The sequence below is a fragment of the Pan paniscus genome, chromosome 12 (genome assembly GCF_029289425.2).
Source record: "Pan paniscus chromosome 12, NHGRI_mPanPan1-v2.0_pri, whole genome shotgun sequence".
Taxonomy (NCBI): Eukaryota; Metazoa; Chordata; class Mammalia; order Primates; family Hominidae; genus Pan; species Pan paniscus.
Window position 1 is genome coordinate 31536109 of NC_073261.2, and position 25694 is coordinate 31561802.

General features: G+C 50.6%; 1 protein-coding gene across 4 annotated transcripts in view; it reads right to left on the reverse strand.

The window, feature by feature from the left end:
- CNNM4 (cyclin and CBS domain divalent metal cation transport mediator 4) overlaps positions 1–10666 on the reverse strand; it is a 49941-nt gene extending 39275 nt beyond the window's left edge. Inside the window, exon 1 of one of the 4 annotated variants that reach the window (XM_003805744.6) lies at positions 9149–10666. In XM_003805744.6, the coding sequence (XP_003805792.3) occupies positions 9149–10550 (1402 nt within the window). In that variant the 5' untranslated portion in view covers positions 10551–10666. The remainder of the gene's footprint in view (positions 1–9148) is intronic. The other 3 variants (XM_034953742.3, XM_034953743.3, XM_008974473.5) reach the window with 3 other exon arrangements.
- Positions 10667–25694: the final 15028 nt, after the last annotated feature.

Here is a 25694-nt window from a genome sequence, read left to right on the forward strand (position 1 = left end):
GCACCACCACGACCGGCTAAAATTTTTTGTATTTGTAGAGACAGGGTTTCACCATGTTGGCCAGGCTGGTCTTGAACTCCTGACCTCAGGTGATCCACCCGCCTCGGCCTCCCAAAGTACTGGGATTATAGGTGTGAACCACTGCATCCATCCATGCTGTTTGTTATAAGGTTTTTGTTTTGTTTTGTTTTTAATAGAGACAAGTTCCAGCAATGAGATGTATCTCTTTTATGGCTACGGAAAAATAATAAACACTAATAACAAAAAAAAAAAAAAAAAAAAAGAAAATCTTCTAACAGTGGAATAGGCACAGAAGTAAGGAGTCCAGGCTCTAGCCTACGACATAAGCCAGGGGCCCTTTATGGAGCTTCTGACCCTCTCCACGACAGTACCTTCTGGTGAGAGGAGAGGGGTAAGCGAGGCGCAGGGCAGGCGTGGCAGCAGACACAGGGGCTGAGAGCTGTACTGCAGCAGGTTGGAGCAAATGGCAGCTACCAGCCGGACAGCTGCTTCCCACCCCCTCAGCCGAGGGCCAGCTGGGTACCTCTGGAAATTCTAGCACCTTCACACATCTCAGAGTCAGTTCTGCTAAGGAGTTCCAAGAATCCCTAAGACCACAGGAAGGCTTCGAGACAGCCTGTCCATCCCCCACGGGCTGGGGAGAAGGAACCAGGAGGCTCTGCGAAAATCAGTCACCAAGGCAGCGACAGAGGCCTGGCCCAGGCTGCCTTTCCATACACACTCTCCATGGCTGCACGGCCTTTCAGGAGCCAGCGCTCAGTGCAGGACAACCATGCTGGCCCCTACCCTCAAGGAGACTGGAGGCCTGTAGTAGCGACTCCTTCAGAGGGGCCAGGCTTCCTTCCCCTCAAAGATGTCCTTGCTGTTCAGTCAACCAGGTTCATGTGGGAGGGGTGCAGAGAGAAGGCACCCAGGGATCCGCACCCCCAAGTCCCTCTAGAAAAGGAGGGGAAGCAGCCCGGGAGGCCTGAGCCACACCCCCAAAGCTGCTGTGAAGGACGGTGAGGCTCACCTCTCAGCCTTCGGGTCTTGTCCAAGCTCTCCCAGGGCAACACGTACCAGAGTGGAAAACGCCATGTCTACCCGCCCTAGCAAATTCCGCTGAAATGTCTTCCCAGACTTTTACTTACGAGACAGGCCTCCCCTTCCCAAGGGCCCCCTGCTGATCCTGTAGGGCCATTCCCTGATGTGCTCCTGTGTATTCACCCATTTTCAAGGTTAAACATCTGCTCGGTGCTTCCCGTCCTGACCAGAGGTGAGCAGAAAAACACTGGAGCGGGATTTCCTAGTTAAAAATACGAGACCTTTGAAAAGTAAACACCAGAATAACTAAGAACCTATCAGGGCCTCGATGCACAGCATTGCCTTCCATTGCACAAACAAGAGCTCTGAGAAGAGAACTGTCAAGTGAAGACACGTGAGTGTCCTCTCAGTGCTGGCTCCTCTTTGGGAACCCGCCCATAGGCTGCACGGGGCCAGCCAGGAAGGAGGTGCAGCTGCCCACTGGCTGGCACGCACCAGGCCCCTCCACGTGCTCATGTTCCCTTCCCACAGCACTGCACTAAAGGGAAAGTGAGAAGGAGCCTGGCCACAGCTCTGTCAGCTGTCCCTGCTGGGACCTCTGCCTGCACCCGGAGTATTAACCAGCTCCTGTCACTCTCAGATACACCTGCCCCCGGGCAGCTTCTTGAGATCAAATCACCATATTGAGGCTACTACCAGGCAGGGCTGACGGAGAACCGGTGCAAAGCTGCCTTCGGGCACCACTTGTCCGAGGCTGCTCTCGCTGGGCACCCCACAGCCTAAGGTCCCATCCCACAGTCTGTGCATGGTCTTCACCCCATCTGACCCTCCAAGGAGGCTCCCGAATAGCGTGCCCCCTTGGTTCTCTTCGTCTCCATCAAGGAGTCGCCTCAGCCTGGCTTTTACACACTGACACCCCCTGCACTGTCCTTTCCTCTCTCACACATTCTTTTTTTTTTTTTTTTTGAGACAGAGTCTCACTCTGTCACCCAGGCTGGAGTGCAATGGCGCGATCTCGGCTCACTGCAACCTCCGCCTCCCGATTCAAGCTATTCTCCTGCCTCAGCCTCCGCAGTAGCTGGGATTACAGGCACCCACCACCAGGCCTAATTTTTGTATTTTTAGTAGAGACGGGGTTTCGCCATGTTGGTCAGGCTGGTCTTGAACTCCTGACCTCAGGTGATCCACCTGCCTCAGCCTCCCAAAGTGCTGGGATTACAAAGCCACTGTGCCCAGCAGCTCTCTCTCCATTCTGCCTGCTCTTGGCCGACTCCTTTTTTATTGAGACGGAGTCTCGCTCTGTTGCCCAGGCTGGAGTGCAGTGGCGAGATCTCGGCTCACTGCAAGCTCCACCTCCCGGGTTCACACCATTCTCCTGCCTCAGCCTCCCGAGTAGCTGGGACTACAGGCGCCCACCACCACACCCAGCTAATTTTTTGTATTTTTAGTAGAGACAGGGTTTTACCGTGTTAGCCAGGATGGTCTCGATCTCCTGACCTCATGATCTGCCCGCCTCGGCCTCCCAAAGTGCTGGGATTACAGGCGTAAGCCACCGCACCCGGCCTCTTGGCTGACTCTTAAACCTTTTAGCGTTGTCCTGGCCTTGCTCCTCAGCCTCACGTGGGCATTTTCCCCTGCATGCCTGCCTAGATGTTACTGCACACTGGTGTGGTCCAGGGCCAGCAGCATGGGCATCATCTGAGAACCTGTCAGAAATGCAGACTCTCGGGCCACACCCAGACCCACTGAGTTCAAGTCTGCATTTCAACAAAATGTCCAGGCAGTCGAGTGTGAGAAGCTCCAGTGTAAACAATGCTGGGCACGGAGAAGGAGCTCAGCAACGGGTCACACCATGATTATGACCACCACTTACCTCCCTCTGCCCTCACTAAACTGTCTCTTCGTCCTCCTTTCCCGATTGCAGTTAAATGACATAACCTGAATCCCAAGCTAGAAACCTCAGACTTTCACAACTACTTCCGGGCCCTGACTCCCAGATCTCCACAAGGATCAACAAGTCTAGTTACTCTCACTTCAGAAGCATCTCACAGGCCTGCCCTCCCTCAGCCCCACGGCACCCTATCTGTGAGCTCTGTGCAGCTAGGCGTTGTTCACGTGTCTCTCCTTGGTAGACTGTGAGTTCTGTGAACAGGGCAGTTTTATTCATCTCTGATTCCCAACAGCCTGCACAGTGTCTGACACACAGGCTTCAAAACGGTCACTGTTGGTTGAACAAATGGATGAATAAGCAGGTGCGGATGGGAGGGTGGGGTGTGGAGGATAAGTTACTTAAGGTGTGTCAGATGAGAGGAACCAAAAGTGAATGCAAAAATCATGCAGTGTTTTTTCTCAACTTTATAAAGTTGTTGCGGGAATAAAATTAAGTCAGTGGGAAAATCTGACACAGCCTAGATGAAAATATGGGTGTTTTGTTGTTGTTGTTGTTTTGTTTTGTTTTGTTTTGTTTTTTGAGACAGAGTCTTGCTCTATCGCCCAGGCTGGAGTGCAGTGGTGCAATCTCAGCTCACTGCAACCTCCGTTCAAGCAATTCTCCTGCCTCAGCCACCCCAGTAGCTGGGATTATAGGCATGTGCCATCATACCCAGCTAATTTTTGCATTTTTTTAGTAAAGATGGGGTTTTGCCATGTTGGCCAGGCTGGTCTCGAACTCCTAGCCTCAAGTGACCCACCCAAAGAGCTCCCAAAGTGCTAGGATTACAGGCGTGAGCCACAGCCAGGAGGATTTTTTTAATGAAAATATTTCTAGCTTTTCCCCACCAATTTATACTGCACTACCTTGCTGAGAGGAGGAGTAACAGGTCCAAGGCCACCTCACAGGTCAGTGACCAGGCTGGCTGGAGTTACACCCAGGTCTATACAGGGTCTAGGTGGTTATAAGGTGGGTGGGGAAAGATAAGGTGTTTAAAGATGAGCTAAGTACCTGGGAGGGAAGGAGTGTCCCAGAGGGTGAGGCACAGCTAGAAGCTGGAAGGTGGGCTGCAAGCGGGGGTGCAGAGCTCTGCCCTCTTCCTTCATTACTTAGCTTCAGGGTCTGGGAGAGTGGTGAAGGCAAAACACAAACTGGGGCAGGAGGAGCTGGAGGTGGCTTTGTTCTGAGATTCCAAGGTGGACAAACCCACCCACAACACCCAGTACTGCAAACAGTTCCAGGCGAGGTTTAAGCGGAAGGGCCAAGGTTCAAATCACAGGAGACTCTCAGGCCTGAGGGCTTGTCTCACCAACTCGATGATCTTACTCCTGTGGTCCTGCATCACCTAGCATCACGTCTTGCATGCAGCATGGGGTTCCACAGATATCTGGCACTAACTGCCGTGAGCTGGGGGACAGAAGTGCTGCAAGGCTGTACCCCTGCCTTACTCCTAGGGACACTCGGCCCCTACCTCTGCATTGATGCCCCTAGCCCATCTCTAAGTGTGCAGGTGCACATTCATGACTCATCTAATGAGGGAAGCTGTGTAAACCCGCAGTGGCCAAAGACCACTTACTGGTGGGGAAACTGAGGCACATGGAGAGGAACCATGCATCACACTCAAGGCCCCAAACTCTACTTCTCAGTCCCTGACATGTCATCCCAGGCACTCCTCCTGTCTGTCCTGTGTGGCTGGAACTCTGAACCCGGTAAGTGCACAACACCCATTTTTCTTTGCACTCATCAGCTCCTCAGAATTCTAACACTATTAAAATGGGAATGATCCTCTGCCAAACCAGACAGGTATTCATTCACTCACTTACTCACTCAGTGCCATGGATGGAGGCCTTACTATGTGCCAAGAGCCATTCTAGGGGCTAGAGATACATTGATGAGCAAAACAAAGAGACCTGCCCTTTGAAACTTATATGCCAGTGGGAGGAGACAGACAGTAGACAACACAGTAAATCAGCAAATTACATAGATGCTAGAGAGCAATTTGTGCTACGAGAAGAGAAGAAATCGGCACAGGGCAGGGGAGATTAGGAAGTTGGGGTGGGATGGTGGGTGCAGTTTTAAACAAGGTGGCAAGAAGGCCCCACTGAGAGGTGACCTGGGAAGACAGTGAGCCATGCTGACTTCTGGGGAAGAATATTCCAGCCCAAGGAAACAACCAGGGCAAAGGCCCCAGGGTGGGAGCATCCTGGTGTGTTTAAGAACAGCAAAAAGGGCCAGGCACGGTGGCTCACACCTGTAATCCCAGCACTTTGGGAGGCCGAGGTGGGCAGATCGCTTGAGGTCAGGAGTTCAAGACTAGCCTAGCTAACATGGTGAAACCCCATCTCTACTAAAAATACAAAAATCAGCCAGATGTGGTAGCATGCACCTGTAATCCCTGTTACTTGGGAGGCTGAGGCACAAGAATAGCTTGAACCTGGGAGGCGGAGGTTGCAGTGAGCCGAGATCATGCCAGAGTGAAACTCTGTCTCAAAAAAAAGAAAAAAAAAAAAGGCCAGGTGTGGTGGCTCACACCTGTAATCCCAGCACTTTGGGAGGCTGAGGTGGGTGGATCACCTGAGGTCAGGAGTTCGCAACCAGCCTGGCCAACATGGTGAAACCCCATCTCTACTAAAAATACAAAAAATACAAAAAATAGCCGGGCGTGGTGGCGGGCGCCTGTAATCCCAGCTACTCGGGAGGCTGAGACAGGAGAATGGGAGGTGGAGGTTGCAGTGAGCCGAGATGGTGCCATTGCACTCCAGCCGGGGCAATGAGAGCAAAACTCCGTCTCAAAAAAAAAAAAAAGAAAGAAAGAAAGAAAAAAAGAACAGCAAAAAGGCCAGTGGGGCTTGCCAGAGAGTCATCCATTGTTCATTCGTTTGTCCAACACTTACTGGAGACCCGTCTCTTTACCAAGCACTGAGTGGTGAAAACACTAAGAAGGCATGGCCTCTACCCTCAAGGAGCTTATAATGCTGGAAAGGGGAAAGAAAGAATACAAAGGCCCTAAAAGACGATTACTTGTGGGGCAGAAAGACTCTGGCAAAGCTAGGCTCAGGACCCTCACCCAACCTGGGGTGGAGGAGGGTCCAGGACAGACCCTCAGAGAGAGATGCTGGGCTAGACAGTCGCCCCAGCTCTGACTCTGGTGCTGTTAACAATGCCAGCTGAAAGGCTGGGCAGGGTGGCTCACACCGGTAATCCCAGCACTTTGGGAGGCCAAGGCGGGTGGATCACCTGAGGTCGGGAGTTCAAGACCAGCCTGACCAACATGGCGAAACCCCGTCTCTACTAAATATACAAAATTAGCCAGGGGTGGTGGCACATGCCCGTAACCCCAGCTACTCAGGAGGCTGAGGCAGAAGAATCGCTTTAACCCGGGAGGTAGAGGTTGCAGCGAGCCGAGATTGTGCCATTACACTCCAGCCTGGACAACAAGAGCAAAACTCTGTCTCAAAAAAAAAAAAACAACGAACAAACAAATAAAACAATGCCAGCTGTTCTAACTTTGCTCACTTGTTTCTCTTAGCAAAAAAAAAAAAAAAAAAAAAAAAAAACCATTCCCAACACCAGACTCCTAAACTCTTTTTTTTTTTGAAACAGAGTCTTGCTCAGTCGCCCAAGCTGGAGTGCAGTGGTGCGATCTGGGCTCACTGCAACCTCTGCCTCCCGGGTTCAAGCGATTCTGCTGCCTCAGCCTCCTGACTAGCTGGGGCTACAGGCATGTGCCACCACGGCTGGATAATTTTTTGTATTTTTAGTAGAGACGGGGTTTCACCATGTTAGCCAGGATGGTCTCAATCTCCTGACCTCGTGATCTGTCCGCCTCGCCCTCCCAAAGTGCTGGGATTACAGGCATGAGCCACCGCGCCTGGCCAAGAAACTCTTAAATTGCAGATGTACACTAGGTGTGTGCTGTGTCCTGGGTAATCTCAGACTAAGAAGGTGGACGCCAGATTGGAAGGTCTGGAAGAGGCCACGCTGCAAGGAACCCGGTGTGCAATGAGTTAAAACTGGTTTTCCAAGACCTCTGAGAATGGGGAAGTAAGTGATGGCATAAAGCCGCAGGGCCTGTTCATTTGTGGGGGGTGGGTAGAGAGGGGGGACTATCACCATCTCCAGGGCGGCCTGCTGTGCTGGGCAGCCTGTGTGCAGTTCCCTGGGTTTACCAGCACTGCTCCAGGGCTTGGCCTCAGGCTACTGGCCTCTGTTAAGCAGAGTTTCCCAGAGTAAACTGAACCTGGGGACTCTGGCTCAGCAGAGCTCTGCTACGGCCTAAGAGATGCTAGCTTTGTTTTCCCAACTTAATGAAAGGGCACTTGACAAGACAGAGCCCAAAGACAGCCCTCTCAAGACCCAGGAGGCTCCCACCCAAGAGAGCTCAGCCCTGCTGATCAAGACTGGGAGACTGGTCAGACCAATCCATACTGGTTGGATCCAGATTCCAAACGAACTGATGGGAAGGTGCTACTGGGTGTGTCACAAGCCATAGTCCCAAACACCACAGAGGCAGTGAGGAGGAAGTTGCCCTGGAGGGTCCTAATCAGGTTCCCAACTAAGCAATAGGAGAAGTCTTCAGGTCCCAAGGCTTAGGGTGGGGGTGGGGCACAGATCCTCACCGCTTTTCTGTCCCAGGCTCGGGTACCTGGGAAAACCTGATTCCTGGGTCTGCACTCCCAAAGCCGCCCCCACCCCACCGCAGCCTCTGCCTTCACCACTAGGGGTCTGTCTCTCCAGTCTCTGCAGGGAGGCCACCTTCCCTGGGGCTCTCCCAGACTCTGGCTTACTTTACTCAAGTGGTCCTCAGCTCCAATACTAAGATTCAGTCTGTTGAACTTAGGAGGGTACCAACCCGCCACCCTGGCCCTGACCCCAGCATCTTTTCAGACCAAACCTGGCAAAGCCAGCTCCTCCCTATCCCACTCCAAAGCTGTCCTCCACTCTCCGTTACAGAAACACCTGCCAGCTCACTCCCTGCTAGGATTCCGAAGTCCCTCCAAGCCCTAGGTCGGCCTGAACAGCCTCAGCCAGTAGGAGCTCTCCTATGGGAATGAAGGCTGGGAGCATGTTTAGAAAGCAAAGTCCCCAAGTTTAGGATGAGCCCCTCACCCCCATTCCTTTAAAAAGAGCTTCCCTTTCTGCCTCCTCACTTCCTTCAGCCTGGGAGGGTTCCACTCCATAATTGGCTTGTTTACTGCCACTTTGAGGGTTTCTGAATGGCAGAGGTGGGAGGAAAATTTTGCTGGAAGAAAAGGAGTGTGTGCCTTGAGCTTTGAGGCTGATGAGTAAACCCTCCAAATGCCTCTCTAACTACCTGCGAAATGGCCAAGAACCCAGGTGAGAAAAAAACACAAGGCAGTGCAAGGCAGCTGAAGATTTCCAGCAGACCACTGGAGGGAAGCTTACGCTGGCGCCACAATTACCAAAACTTAATCTGCTTGCTTCTGCTGAATAGTCGAAAGCGCTACTTGGCATTGTTCTGAGAAGCGAGCCAATTAGAGACCTCCCAATTCTGCTTCTGTGGGCTAGCGCCTCCAGTAACATGACTCCCCTGCTCAAAAACCTGTAGCTCCCAAGCTGGGAGCAAACTTAGCGTCCACCACCGGGCCCCAAACTACTCCAGCCATTGACCACTAAGCATCAGAGCCATTATACCCACCAAACAGGACCACCTGCTGGGCCACAAGCACACTTTTGCTTCTCCACTCCGGTTCTCTGCTTGCGGGGTTCCCTCTGCCTCAAGCAGCAAGCCTCTCTACCTTTTAAGATTCTCCTCAAATGCTCCTTCCCCTGTGAATTCCCCAATTTCCCAGCCCCTTCCTGACTCCACCCCATACTTTAAATCTCCATCGCCCTGGCCTCTTTTCAGGCATCTGTCTTACTCTGTCTTGCTTCAATATCTCCCTGAGGTCTTGCTCCAGCCCTCCAAGGGAGCGAGTATGTCTTATTCAGCTTTGATTCATCAGGAGCACACAGCACACTACCTGGCAGACGGCAGACACTTGAGAATGGGTCTACCCCTCCAAAATCGTTCACCTCAGAAGCATAGGAAGCGATAGGCAAAGGGACACAGAGTCACACAAACAGAACACTAAAGCCAGCAGACACAAAACACGCCAGGGGAAAAGAGGCGTCACGAGGAAATTGAACCAGGGGAACTACATCTGGCCTTACCCTTCTTGAACTCCTCCAGCATGGCATCCAACTTGGTGTCATGGAAGACAAAGTGCACCGGGTGGTTATAGAAGCGAGTGATAGTCTTGAGGGGGGTGCAGTCATCGGGGTCCACAAAGGCCAAGTCTTTGACGTAGAGAATATCTACAATATTGGACTGCTCGTCTTCGAACACCGGGATGCGAGTATAGCCGCTTTCCATTATCTCCGACATGGTGTTGAAGTCCAGGATGGCATCGCTGCGGATCATGAAGCAGTCCTGGAGCTGGGTCATGATATCCTCTACAGTTTTGGTCCGCAGTTCCAGGGCACCCTGGATCATATTGAGCTCCTCTTTCACGAGGTCATTATAGGGCTCCGTCACCTTCAACATCTCCATCAGCTTCTCCCGGTTGTAAACAGTGCGAATCTCCTGGCCCAGAAAAAAGTCCAGGAGCTTGCTGATGGGAAAACTGAGGGGGAAGGTGAGTAGCATAAAGAATTTGGTGAGAAGGATGGTGTTGGCACCCACAGCCAGCCCATGTCGGGAGCACAGGGCCTGAGGTAGGATCTCCCCAAAGATGACAATGCCAAAGGTGGAGGAGGCCACCGCCATGAGGCCGGAACCGATGAAGTTGTCTAGAAGGATTGTGAGGGAGGTGTTGACCAGCACGTTCCCTAGGAGCAACGAGCAGAGAAGGTAGTTGCCCTTGCGCCGGATGGGCTCAATCTTGCGGGCATAGCGCCTCTCCTTCTCGGTGCCACAGTTCTGCACGATGCGCAGCTCCATGGGGTCCAGGGCCATAAGCCCGAGGTTGAGGCCAGAAAATATGCCCGACAGCACCAGCAGCACCGTAATTAGGAGAATGTGCAGCCAGAGAGGCAGGAACCTCCCAGGCTCCTCCACCATGAAGAGCAGTGAGTCCTTGTCCGTCCACTTCAGCCAGGGCCCGTCGGGCTGGGCCCGGGTGCACAGTGCATACAGCTTCATGCTCTCGCTCCTCCGGAGGAACTTGGTGAGCACCACCAGCACGCCGGACGTGTTCCCGCGGCTCACGTTGACCAGCTGCTGGACGACCAGGTCCTTGGTGAGCTCGAGGCAGCTGGTGGACTTGTGGAGGGTCTCGGCATCGTCCACCTCGGTGAAGGAGATCAGGTTGCTGGAGATGTTGCCCAGGCTGTAGCCGTACAGCCTCAGGTTCACGGTGCTGCCCTCGGACACGAAGATGATGCCATCCGGGTTCGTCCCACACGACTTGTTGCAGCTCGCCAGCCTCATGCCCACGATCGTGCCCTGCTGGGGGCTGCCCTGGCCCCGGGCCCCCAGCGCCCACAGCAGCACCAGCAGCACCGGCGCCGCCAGGAGGAGGCGCCCGCGGGCCGGCCCGCCGCCCGGGCGCCCGCCCCCGCCCACCGGCGCCATGTTGCTCTGGCTCTGCTGCCGCCGCCGCTCCCCGCGCCACGCCGCGCGGCCCCGGTCCGCACCGCCGCACCGCCGCTCCGGCCGCTCCGGCCGCTCCGCTGCCGCCGAGCCAACTGCCCGGGCCGCGAGCCTGACGTCAGGTCAGCGCCCCGCCCGCCACGCCCCGCCTGCCCACGCCCCTCATTTGCATTGGAGGCCCCGCCCCCGGGGCTCGCTGCTTGAGCGCCCGCCCTTAAGGGGGTACAGTCGCTTAAGGTGGAGCAGCGCCGCCGCGCGAGAGCCGCCAGCGGGTACCCGCCCAGTGCTCCGCCTCCGCGCCCTTCCCCGCCTTTCTCTGCCAGTGGGGCCAGCTCTCCTTCTCCGGGACCTGGTCTCCTAGCTACGCCGTTCCTGTTCCTCGGCCTCGCTCGGCCGCACGTGGGAGGCTCCTCTCCCGTCCCTCACCTGCAGCTAGGGGTGGCCCGCTCTGCAGGCAGGGCGAGAAAAGTGCTTTTCCTGATGTAGAAAAAGAAAAAGGAAACCTGAGGGCTTAGGCTGGCATTGCAGCCTGCCCCTTGAGACTTTTCTGGCCTCCTCACTGCTGAGATTTTTGCCGACCTTGTCCTAAGGCCAGAAGTAGGTTACCCCAGCCCCAGCCCCAGCCCGACGATGCTTCCATCAACCAGTGGCTGCCTGATGTGGAAGGCAAATCTGGGGAACTAAGGTTATAGAAGGGCCAGGCTCTGGCCTAGACTTCTCTCCTGTCTCTTCCATTTAGGCATAGATATTTATTGAACACCTACTTTGTACCAGGCACTTGTTCTAGGCTCTGACAATAGAGCAGTGAACAAGCCAAAGTCGCTGCCCATTGGGGTTTACAGTCTAGAACAGAAAACAGGAGATAAACAAGTAAACACATATATTCATTAAATTCCCCCAACAACCCTCAGAGTTAGTAGAATTATTTCCATTTAGAGATGCAGAAATTGAGCCGAGACAAAAAATCCTGGTGCCTCCATACTGTCATCTCCCAGCCCATTTCTCCATCTGTAAATGGGGGTAAGAATGACAGAGCATTACTTCGCTAAGCTTGCGGGAACTGTGGACCTAGACATTGAACATGACAGGACAGCTCTTTAGAATATTCTTTGGCTAGGTAGTAGTTGTTGCTACCTGCCTTCCAGGACCAAACTCCTAACCCCAAATTGTGGTGATTGATCAGCTGGGCAGCTGCTTGTGGACATGAGCAGGCAGGCGCGGCAGTGGGCCTATCCCTGAAATGACTGCTTCCTGAATGGCCCTACCCCTGTGTCAGTAGTGTGTATAAGGAAGACCGCAGCTGCCCGCCCTGTGAGGGGGAAGAAGACAGACAGATAAACATCCTTACAATAATTGCACAGGTGCACAGAGAAGATCAGGTACTGGGTTGACCACCAGGTCTCACAGCAAATCTTTTGCCAGTACTGAAGACACAGAACCCACTTTACTCCCTTCCCGCACTGACACTTGTATTTATTTTCATTTTGGTGTAATGTTTGCTAATAAAAGCAGCAATCAGTACCAAACGGAAGGAGCCTAAACAGAAAGGATCATACAATGTTGTGGGAGGAGGTGTGGTAGCAGAGAGGCCCTGACTCAAGAAAGCCCTGTTAGCTGGGATTGAGGGTTCTGTAAACTAGGCCAGCCTGGAGAAGTATGTTGCTAGTAGGGGCCCCACTCATAGCGGATACTTTGCAGTGAGTGCCCAGCAGGTCAGTTTTTTCGAGGAATAGGAGCCTTGGAATGGGCACTGGCTGAGACAGAACAAAAGCAGAACCTTGACTGCCTGTTCCTTCCCTGTCTCCACCAACCAGGAAGAGCCACCTGAATTGCCTCAAAGCAAGCCCAGCTCTCCTCATCTCCTAGTGAGCTGTAACACCAGCGCCCTGCTCCACCCCTACTCCCACCTCCCATACTTAGAAACTTTCCCATTCTATTATCAATCAATTGGCTATTTTTTCCCTTTTTCTTATGATTTTATTTTTTTCTCTATTATGTCTTTTTTCTGCTTAAGTACGAATTGGCTCCTTTTATTTTACCCTTTTCAGGCTGTCTACACTCAGAAGCTCTGTTCATATGCACTGAGTCTAATGACAGAAGCCAATAAAGAAAAGGAAAAATAAGTTTTTTAGATATTTAGGTTAAATGTGGGATTACTAGCTTGGGCAACATAGCAAAAACTCATTTCCACTAAAAATTAAAAAAATTTAAAGTTAGCTTGGCATGATGGTGCACACCTGTAGTCCCAGGACCTTGGGAGGCCAAGGTGGGCAGATCACCTGAGGTCAGGAGTTCAAGACCAGCCTGGCCAAGATGATGAAACCCCGTCTCTACTAAAAATACACAGTTAGCCAGGTGAGGTGATGCACGCCTGTAGTCCCAGCTACCCGGGAGGCTGAGGCAGGAGAATCACTTGAACCCGGGAGGCGGAGGTTGCAGTGAGCCGAGATCATGCCACTCACTCCAGCCTGGGTGACAGAGCGAGACTCCATCTCAAAAAATAAATAAATAAATAAATAAATAAATAAAAATAAAAAGATAAACACAGTATCACTTGTTGGAGAAGGCACACGGGGCCCAGGCCGAAGTCCAGGTTCATTTGCTGCCAGCTTGCAACCCTGGTTAGGGAGTCTGCCTTTTCTGCATCTGCCATGTCAAAATACCTCTCCCACCATGGGGACAGCATGGAGATAGCAGTCTATTAACATGCTGAGTCAGGAAGCTTGGATGCATGTGTGGCTCTCTGTTAGCCAGGCGGTGAGAATGGCAGAAAGCAAACGTGCAAGCGAGGAGCCTCTCTCCTTTGGGGGCAGATAAAGGCATGATCAAACCTGTTTTCTCTGCCTCAGGGTGGCAAGTCCTTACTTACCTAGTTGCTTCTATTTGCAAGTAGAAATTGCCCAGAGGAGTCCTGATCCTGGACCCCTGAGCATGTAACAGCACCCTAGTCATGAGATCCTTGGAGCTCACTGCTTCTTCCCAGGTGTAAGCCCTATGGCAACATGGCTACACCTCCCATAATTGAGCCCACTCCCTTCTGGTTCTGTGCAGGGAAACAGTCTTAAAGGCTTAGTGCCCCTTCACTTGTACCTGGCATCGTGCTGATGCTGGAGATCCGATGATGAACAAGGATCCTGAATTAGTAACCTGGGATCTAATCCTCCCAGGCTAGCTTCTTAGCCCTCTTCACCCTCTGGGTCTCCAAGATGGGGTGCTGCTGGCAGAGGAGCTGCTGGCAGAGAAGCTGCCCTTCCGCTAGTGGGGCTCAGAGCCTGAGGCCTGCCCTGGCCCCACAATGGGCAGAATCCCTCTGGGTGCACCGTGGGCCCCGGGGTTGGAGAACCTGGTTGGGGACCATGAGACATCTTTTCAGGGTGAGCTATGCCCGTCGTCAGTACATGCAGTGGCCTGTTCACCGGCTGCCCATGAGTCTACTATGATAGCCCTGAACATCTGCAGGACTCATCCATGCGGTTAAATTGTCTCAGGAAGGAAGGAGCAGTCAACCCTCTACAGAAGGACAGAGTTAGCGTGGAGTTAGCTAGGGTGGTGCTCAAATCCCAACTCAGGTCATCCCAGCAAGTGGGGGCATGAGGACTTGGATAGGAGGATGTCATGATTTCTACCTGAGACAAATGTTTAATTGAGCCAGAGGAGGGAGTGAGAGCATCACATCAGTGGGTCCAGGCCAAGGAAGTCGAATGCCAGAGCAGCAAAGGTGAAGGGGTTTGTATTAACTATGTAAGTGGGCTTCAAGCTTCCTCTGGCCATAGGACAAATTGTTTTTCTTGGGAGCAGGACCATGGAAGGCAGGATACCCCACCATGGAGGTTCAGAGCACAGCTTTGAAGGACCCTGGGGGCTGGCTTGGCTGCTGATTGCCTGTGTGACCTGGGACTCTGGGACATTCTCGAGTGTTGAGTGAAATGATGAGCCATAAGTACTTCATAAGTGCCTGGCCCATAGTAAGAGCTCAATAAACATGCCCAGTCACCATGATAATGATGAAAATGATGTGGCCAGGATCCTTTTTTTTCTTTTTGTTTTTTTTTAAGATGGGGTCTTGCTCTGTCATCCAGGCTGGAATGCAGTGGCATAATCATGGCTCAATGTAGCCTCAACCTCCCTAGGCCAAGTAATCCTCCCACCTCAGCCTCCTAAGTAGCTGGGACCACGGTCCCAGCGCGCGCCACCATGCCCAGCTAATTTTTTTTGTTTTTTTGTAGAGACGGGGTCTCCCTATGTTGCCCAGTCTGGTCTCGAACTCCTGGTCTCAAGTGATCCTCCTAGTTCGGCCTCCCAAAGTGTTGGGATTACAAGTGTGAGCCACTGTACCCAGACCCACAGCCAGGATTTTTAGAAGACACTTGTAAATTTCCTTAGCTCCAGTGTGTCTCTCCATCCACCTGCAGCCACAGTCTTCTCGTTCATTTTCTTCCCTTTCCTCCAGAGGGAGAACACCAGGTGTGGATGATGAGGGAAGAAGGGAGGCTGAGGGGGAGGCCACCTGGGACTAAGCAAGACCCCATTGGACCCTTGGGCCTCCGTCGGGAGGACAGAAAGGAGGCGGGAGTGGAGGAGAAACCTGTTGGAAGAGAGCCTAAGAAAGGTTTTCACAGCACAGAGGGGCTCAAGCTGAAAAGGCTGGGGAAGCCAGGAAGAGAGGGAAGCCTCTCATTCGGTGTCAGACACCTGGCAAGCCCTTAGGCAAGGCCTGCCTGGGAAGCCCCTGCTAGTACCAGGGCCTGGGGGGGGAGTCCTTCGGCCTGCCCTCTCTCTTGCCACCATCCTCCCGTCCTCTGTCCCCAAGACTGGCTACCCCAGGAAGCTTTTCCTTCCACCTCCAAAAACACAAAGACCGTTATTTTAAGACATTAACTATAAATCACTAGAGAAAAACAAGAAAGAACATGATAGCAGACACTGAGTATTTATAAAGGCCTAATAACAAAGTGCTTAGAATCATTGTCCCTAGTTTCTGACCCTTTTTCTGAGTTGGCAAATGGATAAAAGTCTATAGCAAAAATATCAAGGGCTCTGTCCCTTGCTAACCAGAGAATTGGGGCAAAGTGCTTTACCTCTTAGGGCCTTGGTTTCTCCATTTTTAAGATGGGGATTACCTAGGAGGCAGAGGTTTCAGTGAGCCGAGGTCACAGCACTGAACTCCAGCCTAGGCGACAGAGTGAGACTCTGTCTCCAAAAAAAAAAAAAAAAAAAAAAAAAAAGGCCGGGTGTGGTGGCTCACACCCGTAATCCTAGCACTTTGGGAGGCCAAGGTGGGTGGATCACCTTAGGTCAGAAGTTCGAGACCAGCCTGGTCAACATGGTGAAACCCCGTCTCTACTAAAAATAAAAAAATTAGCCAGGTGTGGTGGTGTGCGCCTGTAATTCCAGCTACTCAGGAGGCTGAGGCAGGAGAATTGCTTGAATCCAAGAGGCGGAGGTTGCAGTGAGTCGACATTGTGCCATTGCACTCCTGCCTGGATGACAAGAGCAAGACTAAAATAAACAAATAAATACATCCATAAAATAAATAAAAATAAATAATTTAAAAAATAAGATGGGAGGCCAGGCATGGTGGCTCACGCCTGTAATCCCAGCACTTTGGGAGACTGAGGCAGGCGGATCACGAGGTCAGGAGACCAAGACCATCCTGGCTAACACGGTGAAACCCCGTCTCTACTAAAAATACAAAAAATTAGCCGGGCGTGGTGGCGGGCACCTGTAGTCCCAGCTACTCAGGAGGCTGAGGCAGGAGAATGGCGTGAACCTGTGAGGCGGACGTTGCAGTGAGCCAAGATTGTGCCACTGCACTCCAGCCTGGGCGACACAGCGAGACTCCATCTCAAAAAAAATTAAAATTAAAATAAAAATAAATAAATAAATATATAAATAAGATGGGGATCAAGAGACCCTTCTCGCTGCATCAAAAGGACGAAATGAGCCAGAGTTTGAAAGCACTGCTTCATAAATATTAGTTCCTTTTCCTTCCCCAGTCCAAGATTTTCAATTACATTTCAATCATTTGATCATTTGTGTAATTTTCTATTTTTACTGGGCTTCTAAAATGCAAACGTTATACATGTTCACTGCAACAAATTCAAATAACACAGTGTATAAAGTAGAAGACGTTGGTCCTCCTTCCCCTTCATCTCAGTGCCCAGGGATTATTTTTCTGTTAGGTATTTTGCCACCGTCTGCCTTCTTCATTACCTTCTCTACCGTACTCTGGGCTAGAGGCCATTTCTTATTGGGTTTAGAATCCCTTGGGGACAAAAACTGTATCCTAGTCATCTCTGTATCAGGAGTGCCCAGCATTCCATATGCATTTATGGAATGAATTGGACTTCCCTTAAAAAAGAGGTATGAGCATGCAGTGGTGTGCACCTATAATCCCAGCTACTCAGGAGGCTGAGGCAGAAGGATCAATTGAGCCCAGGAGTTTGAGGCTGCAGCATGTTACAATTAGTCCTGTGATTAGCCACTGTACTGTAGCCTGGGCAACACAGCAAGACCCCATCTCTAAAAAAAAAAAAATAAAGTGGAGTAGGAATAATACTTTTGGGGCCCAGGGGTAGGAAATGAGTGGGAAGCACTTGGCCAGTGGCCTTATATGTAAAATTACAATTCTGTTTCCAGAGACTATATGTATTGATATAAGTTATGTTCTTTTTCTTAAATGTGTATATTGATCCAACTAAACTGATTTCTTGACTGATCCACATTTGAAAAATACTGGTCTCATATATTGCTCGTGGGTATCCCAGTGGAATTCCTCTGGGAGGAAGGCTGCAGGGACTGGTGGGCATTAGAAGGCTCCAGTCTATGTAAGCGGCACCCACACCTACAGAACTTGGCACAACTCACATGTGGCAATAAATCACCTCGGGCATACTAATGAGGCAAGTTCCTGATTCCTCAATCTTATCGTGTCCCAACTCACCCAGAAATCCATATAGCCTTTGAGATCTTCATTCCCAAGTATCCAGATTTTCTCAGGTTTGTCCCAAACAATTGCCAAGGTGCCAATTACCTGTAGACATTTAGCAACCAGCTCAACTTGCTGGGCCTCGGGGCCTTTATCTTTAACATAAGAGGACTGGATCAGATAAACAGGTTCAATGCTGATTTAAATTCCTGGATGTGTAATTCTTCTTGGGCAACACAGGAAAGAATTGCAACTGACCTCTGTAAGGTGAAGGCAAAATCAGCATCATCGGATGTAGTGGGCACCTGTTGTTTGGATCTGTCCAGCTTCCTGTCCTCTTTCTTCCAGGCACGGTACCTCCCCTTTCTCTGGAGACTTGTCCCTCCCCCATTTCCAAGGGTTCCAGTAGGAATGGGCAACTGCCCAGGCATGGACAATCAAAGCACCCCTGGCTGTGGTTCATCTACAGTGGGGAGGAGACCAAGAAGGGTTGATCAGGGGTCTGACTGGGGCTTTTATACAAGGAGGAGATCCCTAAATGGAGGTTATGGAAGCCTCAAGCTGTCAGCTGCAGTGTCCCCTCTACCTGCTGAATGCACTGCTTCTGTCCCCCTTCACCTCAGCCCTGCAAGGAGACTGGGAGGGGTACCATTCTTAGTCTCATTTTCCAAATAGAGATTTGGAAAGGTTAAGAATCCTTCTCAGGGTTGGGTGCAGCGGTTCACACCTGTAATCCCAGCACTTTGGGAAGCCAGGAGTTTGAGACCAGCTTGGGTAACATAGTGAGACCACTACCACCAACCCACCCCCGCCCCCGCCCCCATCTCTACAAAAGTTAAAAAATAGGCCGGGCATGGTAGCTCACGCCTGAAGCCCAGCACTTTGGGAGGCAGAGGTGGGTGGATCACCTGAGGTCAGGAGTTCAAGACCAGCCTGGCCAATATAGTGAAACCCCATCTCTACTAAAAATACAAAAACTTAGCTGGGCGTGGTGGTGGGCACCTGTAATCACAGCTACTTGGGAGGCTGAAGAATGAGAATCACTAGAACCCGGGAGGCAGAGGTTGCTGTGAATTGAGATTGCATCACTGCACTCCAGCCTGGACAACAGAGCAAGACTCTGTCTCAATAAAATAAAATAAAATAAAATAGGCTGGGCGTGGTGGCTCACGCCTATAATCCCAGCACTTTGGGAGGCTGAGGCAGGTGGATCACCTGAAGTCAGGAGTTTGAGACCATCCTGGCCAACATGGTGAAACCTCGTCTCTACTAAAAATACAAAAATTAGCTAGGTGCGGTGGCGCACGCCTGTAATCCCAGCTGCTGGGGAGGCAGAGGCAGGAGAATCGCTTGAACCCGGGAGGCGGAGGTTGCAGTGAGCCAATATCGCGCCACTGCACTCTAGCCTAGATGACAGAGTGAGACTCCATCTAAAAAAAAAAAAAAAAAAAAATTAGTTGGGTGTGGTGGCGGATGCCTGTAATCCCAACGACTCAGGAAGCTGAGGCAGGAGAATTGCTTGAACCGGGGAGGCAGAGGGTGCAGTGAGCCGAGATTGGGCCACTGCACTCCAGCCTGGGTGACAGAACAAGACTCCGTCTCAGAGAAAAAAAAAAAAAATTGTGACCTTTTTATCAGCGATCTCAACTCAGTGGGGACTTAACATGACACGGTTTTATTTCTTTTCCATTCAAGGCTTTTAACCCATTTCTGTCACAGTTCCCTTTCTGTATCCTTCTTGAGGTCTTGGATAGATTCCATAGCTTTATTATGACTTTTAGCGTTAAAAGCCCAATCAGGGCCTGTAACCCCAACACTTTAGAAGGCTGAGGAGGGAGGATTGCTTAAGCCTAGGAGTTCAAGACTAGCCTCGTCAACATGGCAAAACCCCATCTCTGTGAAAAACTTAAAAATTAGCCAGGCTTTCTGGTACACACCTGTGGTCCTTGCTACTTGGGAGGTTGAGGCTGGAGGATCGCTTGAGCCCAGGAGGTCGAGCCTGCAGTGAGTCATGATTGCTCTACTGCATTCCAACCTCAGAGCAAGGCCCTGCCTCAAAAACAAAACAAAACAAAACAAACAAACAAAACAAGCCGGGCGCGGTGGCTCACGTCTGTAATCCTAGCATTTTGGGAGGCTGAGATGGGCAGATCACTTGAGGTCATGAGTTCGAGACCAGCCTGGCAACCATGGCAAAACCCTGTCTCTACTAAAATACAAAAATTAGCCAGGCATGGTGGCGCATGCCTGTAGTCCTAGCTACTTGGGAGGCTTAGGCAGGAGAATCTCTTGAACCCAGGAGGAGGAGGTTGCAGTGAGCTGAGATTGTGCCGCTGCACTCCTGCCTGGGTGACAGAGCGAGACTCCATCTCAAAAAAAGAAAGAAAGAAAACAAACAAAAACAAAACGAACAAACAAAAAAACAAACAAAAACCCCTGCCATCTCATTTCTGATATATATCATCTGTGTTCCCTCCCTATCATCCTTCTCCAGGCTTGGGGATCAGTTTCTGCTGCAGGGACTTGGATGTGGGGAAGGGCTTTGGTCAGCCTTTCACCCCTTCATTTGCTGCAGTTGGCTGGAGGGGGATATATTTGTGTGTGTTCACTTGTGCCTGGTGTTGAGTGTAGGCGGTCATGGGATGGTTCTGGTACACGTTCCCTTCCTTCTCAGGTCTAACTTTTCCAGTGTTGAGGAAAGAGAGAGAAGAAGGGGGATTTCTCTTTACTTAATTTCCCACAGTTTAATCACCACTCCTTTTGTGGTTGTTACTGGTTGACTGAGTGTGATTTGGTGTCCAGATATTGGTTCTCGTAGTGGGAGGCTCAGCCCCTGTCAGGTCTCCTTGCTTCTTGCTTCTCACTGTTGGGGTCCCGTTTGCCTGGCGGGTACCCTTCTTTGGGGAGCCTACCCAAGGGTTGTAGTAGAGACCACTCCAGGGCCAACCCCTCTTTTTTTTTTAATTTTCGAGACAGGGCTTGCTTTGTTGCCCAGGCTAGAGCGCAGTGGTGCAATCTTGGTTCACTGCAGCCTCAACCTCCTGGCCTCAAGTGATCCTTCCACCTCAGCCTCCCGAGTAGCTGGAACTACAGGCATGCACCAGTGCACCCTGCCACCAACCCCTCTTTCTGCCCAACTCTCTCTCTAATTCTCTCCTCCCTCTGCTCTAGGAGTGAGGAGGGCAGGAGAGCAAGTTCACTGCCTGAGCAGAGGTCTGATTGTGGCATGAGGTGCCAGTCTTCCTTCTTTGCAGGAGCCTCCAAATTGTTTTGGAATATCCCCTTCATTTGACTTGGAAAGGTATGTGAGTTATCTTTTTTTTTTTTTTTTTGAGACAGAGTTTCACTCTTGTTACTCAGGCTGGAGTGCAATGGCATGATCTTGGCTCACCGCAACCTCCACCTCCTGGGTTCAAGTAATTCTCCTGCCTCAGCCTCCCAAGTAGCTGGGATTACAGGCATGTGCCACCACGCCCGGCTAATTTTTGTATTTTTAGTAGAGACAAGGTTTCTCCATGTTGGTCAGGCTGGTCTCGATCTCCCGACCTCAGGTGATCCGCCCACCTCAGCCTCCCAAAGTGCTGGGATAACAGGTGTGAGCCACCACGCCCGGCGTGAATTATCTATTGATGCATAAAAAAGTATGCCCAAAACTCAGTGGCTTAAAACAATAAGCATTTATTATGTCACAGTTTCTGTGGGGAGGAATTAGGAAGCAATTTAGCTGGGTGGTTCTGGCTCAGACTCTCTCATGGGTTGCAGTCAATGTTGGCTGGGGCTGCAGTCACCTGAAGGCTTTAATTGGGGCTGGAAGATCCACCTCCAACCTCACTCTCGTGGCTGTTGGCAAGAGGCTTCAGTTTCTCACCATGAGGACCTGCATGAAGGGCTGCTCACAATATTGTAGCTGGCTTTCCCTAGAGTAAGTGATCCGAGGAGAAAAACACCGAGGTGGAGACCGCAATGTCTTCTATGACTTAGCTTCAGAAATGCCATATCACTGCTTCTTCCATATTCTATTGGTCACATAGACCCAACCTAATATCGTGTGGGAAAGAACTACACAAGGGCATGAATAGCAGGAGGGGAAATCATGGGGGCCATTTGGAAGTGACTATCACAAGACGTGAGGGAAAATTCTCTTTACTGAGCACTGATCTACTGATAAATTTCCCGCCATCCTGACCCCTAACAGCTTCTCTCTGTCTCTCTCTTTTATTTTTTTTGGATGGAGTTTCGCTTTTGTTGCCTAGGCTGGTGTACAATGGTGCAATTTGGCTCACTGCAACCTCTGCCTCCCAGGTTCAAGAGATTCTCCTGTCTCAGCCTCCCAAGTAGCTGGGATTACAGGCATGCGCCACCTTGCCCGGCTAATTTTGTATTTTTAGTAGAGATGGGGTTTCTCCATGTTGGTCAGGCTGGTCTCGAACTCCTGACCTCTGGTAATCCACCCGCCCTGGCCTCCCAAAGTGCTGGGATTACAGGCGTGAGCCACCACGCCTGGCCCGCTCTCTCTTTTTTAGACAGGGTCTCATTCTATCACCCAGGGTGGAGTGCAGTGGCACGTTTATAGCTCACTGTAATCTCAAACTCCTGGGCCCAAGTGATCGTCTGGCCTCAGCCTCCTGAGTAGCTGGAACTACAGGTGCTCACCACCATGCCTGGCTAATTTTTTCAATGTTTTTGTAGTGATGGGGTGTCATTATATTGACCAGGCTGGTCTCGAACTCCTGGCCTCAAGCCATCTTCCCTCCTCAGCCTCCCAAAGTGCTGGGATTACAGGTGTAAGCCACCATTCCCTGACCCAACAGCTTCTCTCTCTCTCTTTTGTAATCGGACAGCCTCCTCAGCCAGAGAAGGCTTAGAGAGACTTTCTAGCTTCTCTTAAAGACTGAAAATTTGGTCTTACTGGGGTGATGGTATGGCTCTGAGGACTTGTTTTTTGCTTAGATGTCCAATAGAAATATAAACCTATTATCACCAAAATGAAACTACTGATCTTTTCTCCATAAAGACATATCTTCCATAATTTCCCTTCTATCAGTATATGGCAATTCCATCTTTCCAGTTGCTGTGGCCCAAAATCTTGGAGTCATCCTTCACTCCTCTCCTTCTCTCTCTCTCTCTTTTTTTTTTTTTGAGACAGAGTCTCGCTCTGCCACACAGGCTGGAATGATGGAGTAGTATGATCTCGGCTCACTGCAACCTCCGCCTCCCGGGTTCAACCAATTCTCCTGCCTCAGCCTCCCGAGTAGCTGGGATTACAGGCATGTGCCACCACACCTGGCTGATTTTTGTATTTTTAGTAGAGATGGGGTTTCACCATGTTGGCCAGGCTGGTCTTGAACTCCTGACCTCAGGTGATCCGCCCGCCAGGGCCTCCCACAGTGTTGTTTACAGGCGTGAGTCACTGTGCCTGGCCCACTCCTCTCCTTCTCTTAGACCTCTGTGTTTCCCATCAGCAAACCCTGCTGGCTGTACCTTGAAAATATATCTAAGACCCATCCAGTAGCTCCACCCAGCCCCCAGCCCTTCCCTGTCTCACTGGGTAACCGCACAGCTGCCTGCTTAGTCTCTTTGCTCCTACCCTTTCTACTCTACAGTCACTCCTCAAGTCAGTAGCCAGAGTGATCCTTTAAAAATATAGGTTAGATTACAACCTCCTCTGTTCAAAACCTTCCAGAGACTCTCCATCTCTTTTATTTATTTATTTGAGACAGAGTCTTGCTCTGTCGCCCAGGCTGGAGTATAGTGGCGTGATCTCGGCTCATTGCAACCTCCACCTCCTGGGTTCAAGCGATTCTCCTGCCTCAGCCCCCCCAAGTAACTGGGATTACAGATGTGTGCCATCATGCCTGGCTAATTTTTGTATTTTTAGTAGAGACGGAGTTTCACCGTGTTGGCCAGGCTGGTCTCAAACTCCTGACCTCAGGTCATCTGCCTGTCTTGGCCTCCCAAAGTGCTGGGATTACAGGTGTGAGCCACTGTGCCTAGCCCAGTCTTTCATTTCATGCTTTCAGAAGTCCAGTGTGGTGGGTTTCATCACACTCATTTTACAGAGAGAAGATCTGAGACTCAGAGAGATTACGTAATTTTCCTGAGATCATACAGTACAGCTGGGTCTCAAAAGGCAGAAGTTTCATTCCAACTCCAATCAGATATGCCAGAGTTCTCCTCCTTCACCACACCCCATTCTGCAATCCTTGGCGAATCTTATGCCCTAACTCTGTGGGAAGCAAGCATCTGGATCCCCAGAGGCATTGCTGAATTGTGGGAGCTCTGCCACTGCAAGGAGAGCCACCATAGATCTGAGATCTGGTCCTCAGGATACTGGTTTTTAGCAAGCATCTGGATCCCCAGAGGCATTGCTGAATTGTGGGAGCTCTGCCACTGCAAGGAGAGCCACCATAGATCTGAGACCTGGTCCTCAGGATACTGGTTTTTATCAATTCCCCTGCAAATAGACTGGGAGGGCTAAGACACTCTGGCTAAACTAATAACTAAGTGATAAACCCAAATACATACTAATTTCTTAATTTATACAGAAAAATTAAACTGCTAAGAGGATTAGAACGTTAGGCTGGAAGTCTTTATAAATACGCTCAGAAAATAGGCTTTATTTGAATAAAGTTATATGGAGATCTAACACAGGCTACTTAGAAGCACTCTCTTTCCTGGACAGAACTGATACAACTCTGACTTATTTTCATCCCTTGACTGTTCTTTTTCTAGATTGCAGACGCCTCTCTCTTTAGTTATGACAACATTATATTGGATGGGTCACAATGAACTTTACTAGATTATAGTTAATTACAGTTTTCCTTCCCTCAGGGAAATTTAGAAAACACCACAAATGCATACCCAGCATATTTCCTCATCATCTCCACGGGAGACTTTGAGAAGCTTTTCCTTACGGCAACTCTCACACATCCATGAAGCTGGAGGGAGTGTTGTGCACCCATATCTCAGCTGCAGCAGTTCTCAACATCCTGATGCTTTTTTTGTTTATCCATCCTACCCTTCTAAACACACACACACGATATTCCTCTAGAGTATCTTAAAGCAAATCTTTAATTCTTATCTTTAAATTCAGGAGTTGGAGCCTCTATGAACTGTTCTTGTCATTTTTTTTTTTTTTTTAAGAGATAGGGTCTTTCTCTGTCACCCAGGCTGGAGTGGAGTGGCCTGATCATGGCTCACTGCAGCCTTGACCCCCGGGGTAAAATGTCGCAGCCTCCCGAGTAGCTGGGCCTACCGGCGCACACTACCACACCCAGACAATTTTTTGTATTTTTTGTATTTTTTAGAGACGGGGTCTTACTATGTTGCCCAGGCTGGTGTCAAACTCCTGAATTCAAGTGATCCTCCTGCCTCGGCCTCCAAAGTGCTCGTACTGCAGGTGTGAGCCACTGAGCCCAGCCTGTCCTAATCTTAAAGATTACCACAACAAGTCATTGTGAGGTCAAAACGAGATACTGCATGTGAAAGGGCTGTAGTTCTGAAAATTGGGCTGCGTATTAAATTCTCTGGTGGAGGGTGGGGTGGGCACGATGGCTCATGCCTATAATTCCAACACTTTCGAGGGCCAAGGTAGGAGGATGCCTCGAGCCCAGGAGTTCAAGACCAGCCTGGGCAAATAGCAAGACATTATCTCTACAAAAAAAAAAATAATAGCCAGGCATGGTGACACCTGACTGTATTCCAACTACTCAGAAGGCTAAGGCAGGAGGATCCCTTGAGCCCAGGAGTTTGAGCCAGGAGAATCCCTTGAGCCCAGGAGTTTGAGGCTGCAGTTCACACCACTGCACTCTAGCCTGGGTGACAGAACAAGACCCCATCTCTTAAAAGAAAAAAAAAAAAAAAGGCCAGGCATGGTGGCTCACACCTGTAATCCCAGCACTTTGGGATGCTGAGGTGGGCGGATTGCTTGAACCCAGGAGTTCGAGACCAGCCTGGCCAACATGGTGAAACCCCGTCTCTACAAAAAATATAAAATTTAGCTAGGTGTGGTGGCATGTGCCTGTGGTCCCAGCTACTCAGGAGGCTGAGGTGGGAGGATGGCTTGAGCCTGGGAGGCAGAGGTTGCAGTGAGCCGTGATCACACCACTGCCCTCCACTGGGTGATAGAGTGAGACTCTCTCAAAAAAAAAAAATTAAATTCTCCAGGTTTTATTTTTTTTTCTTCAAAGCTAAATCCC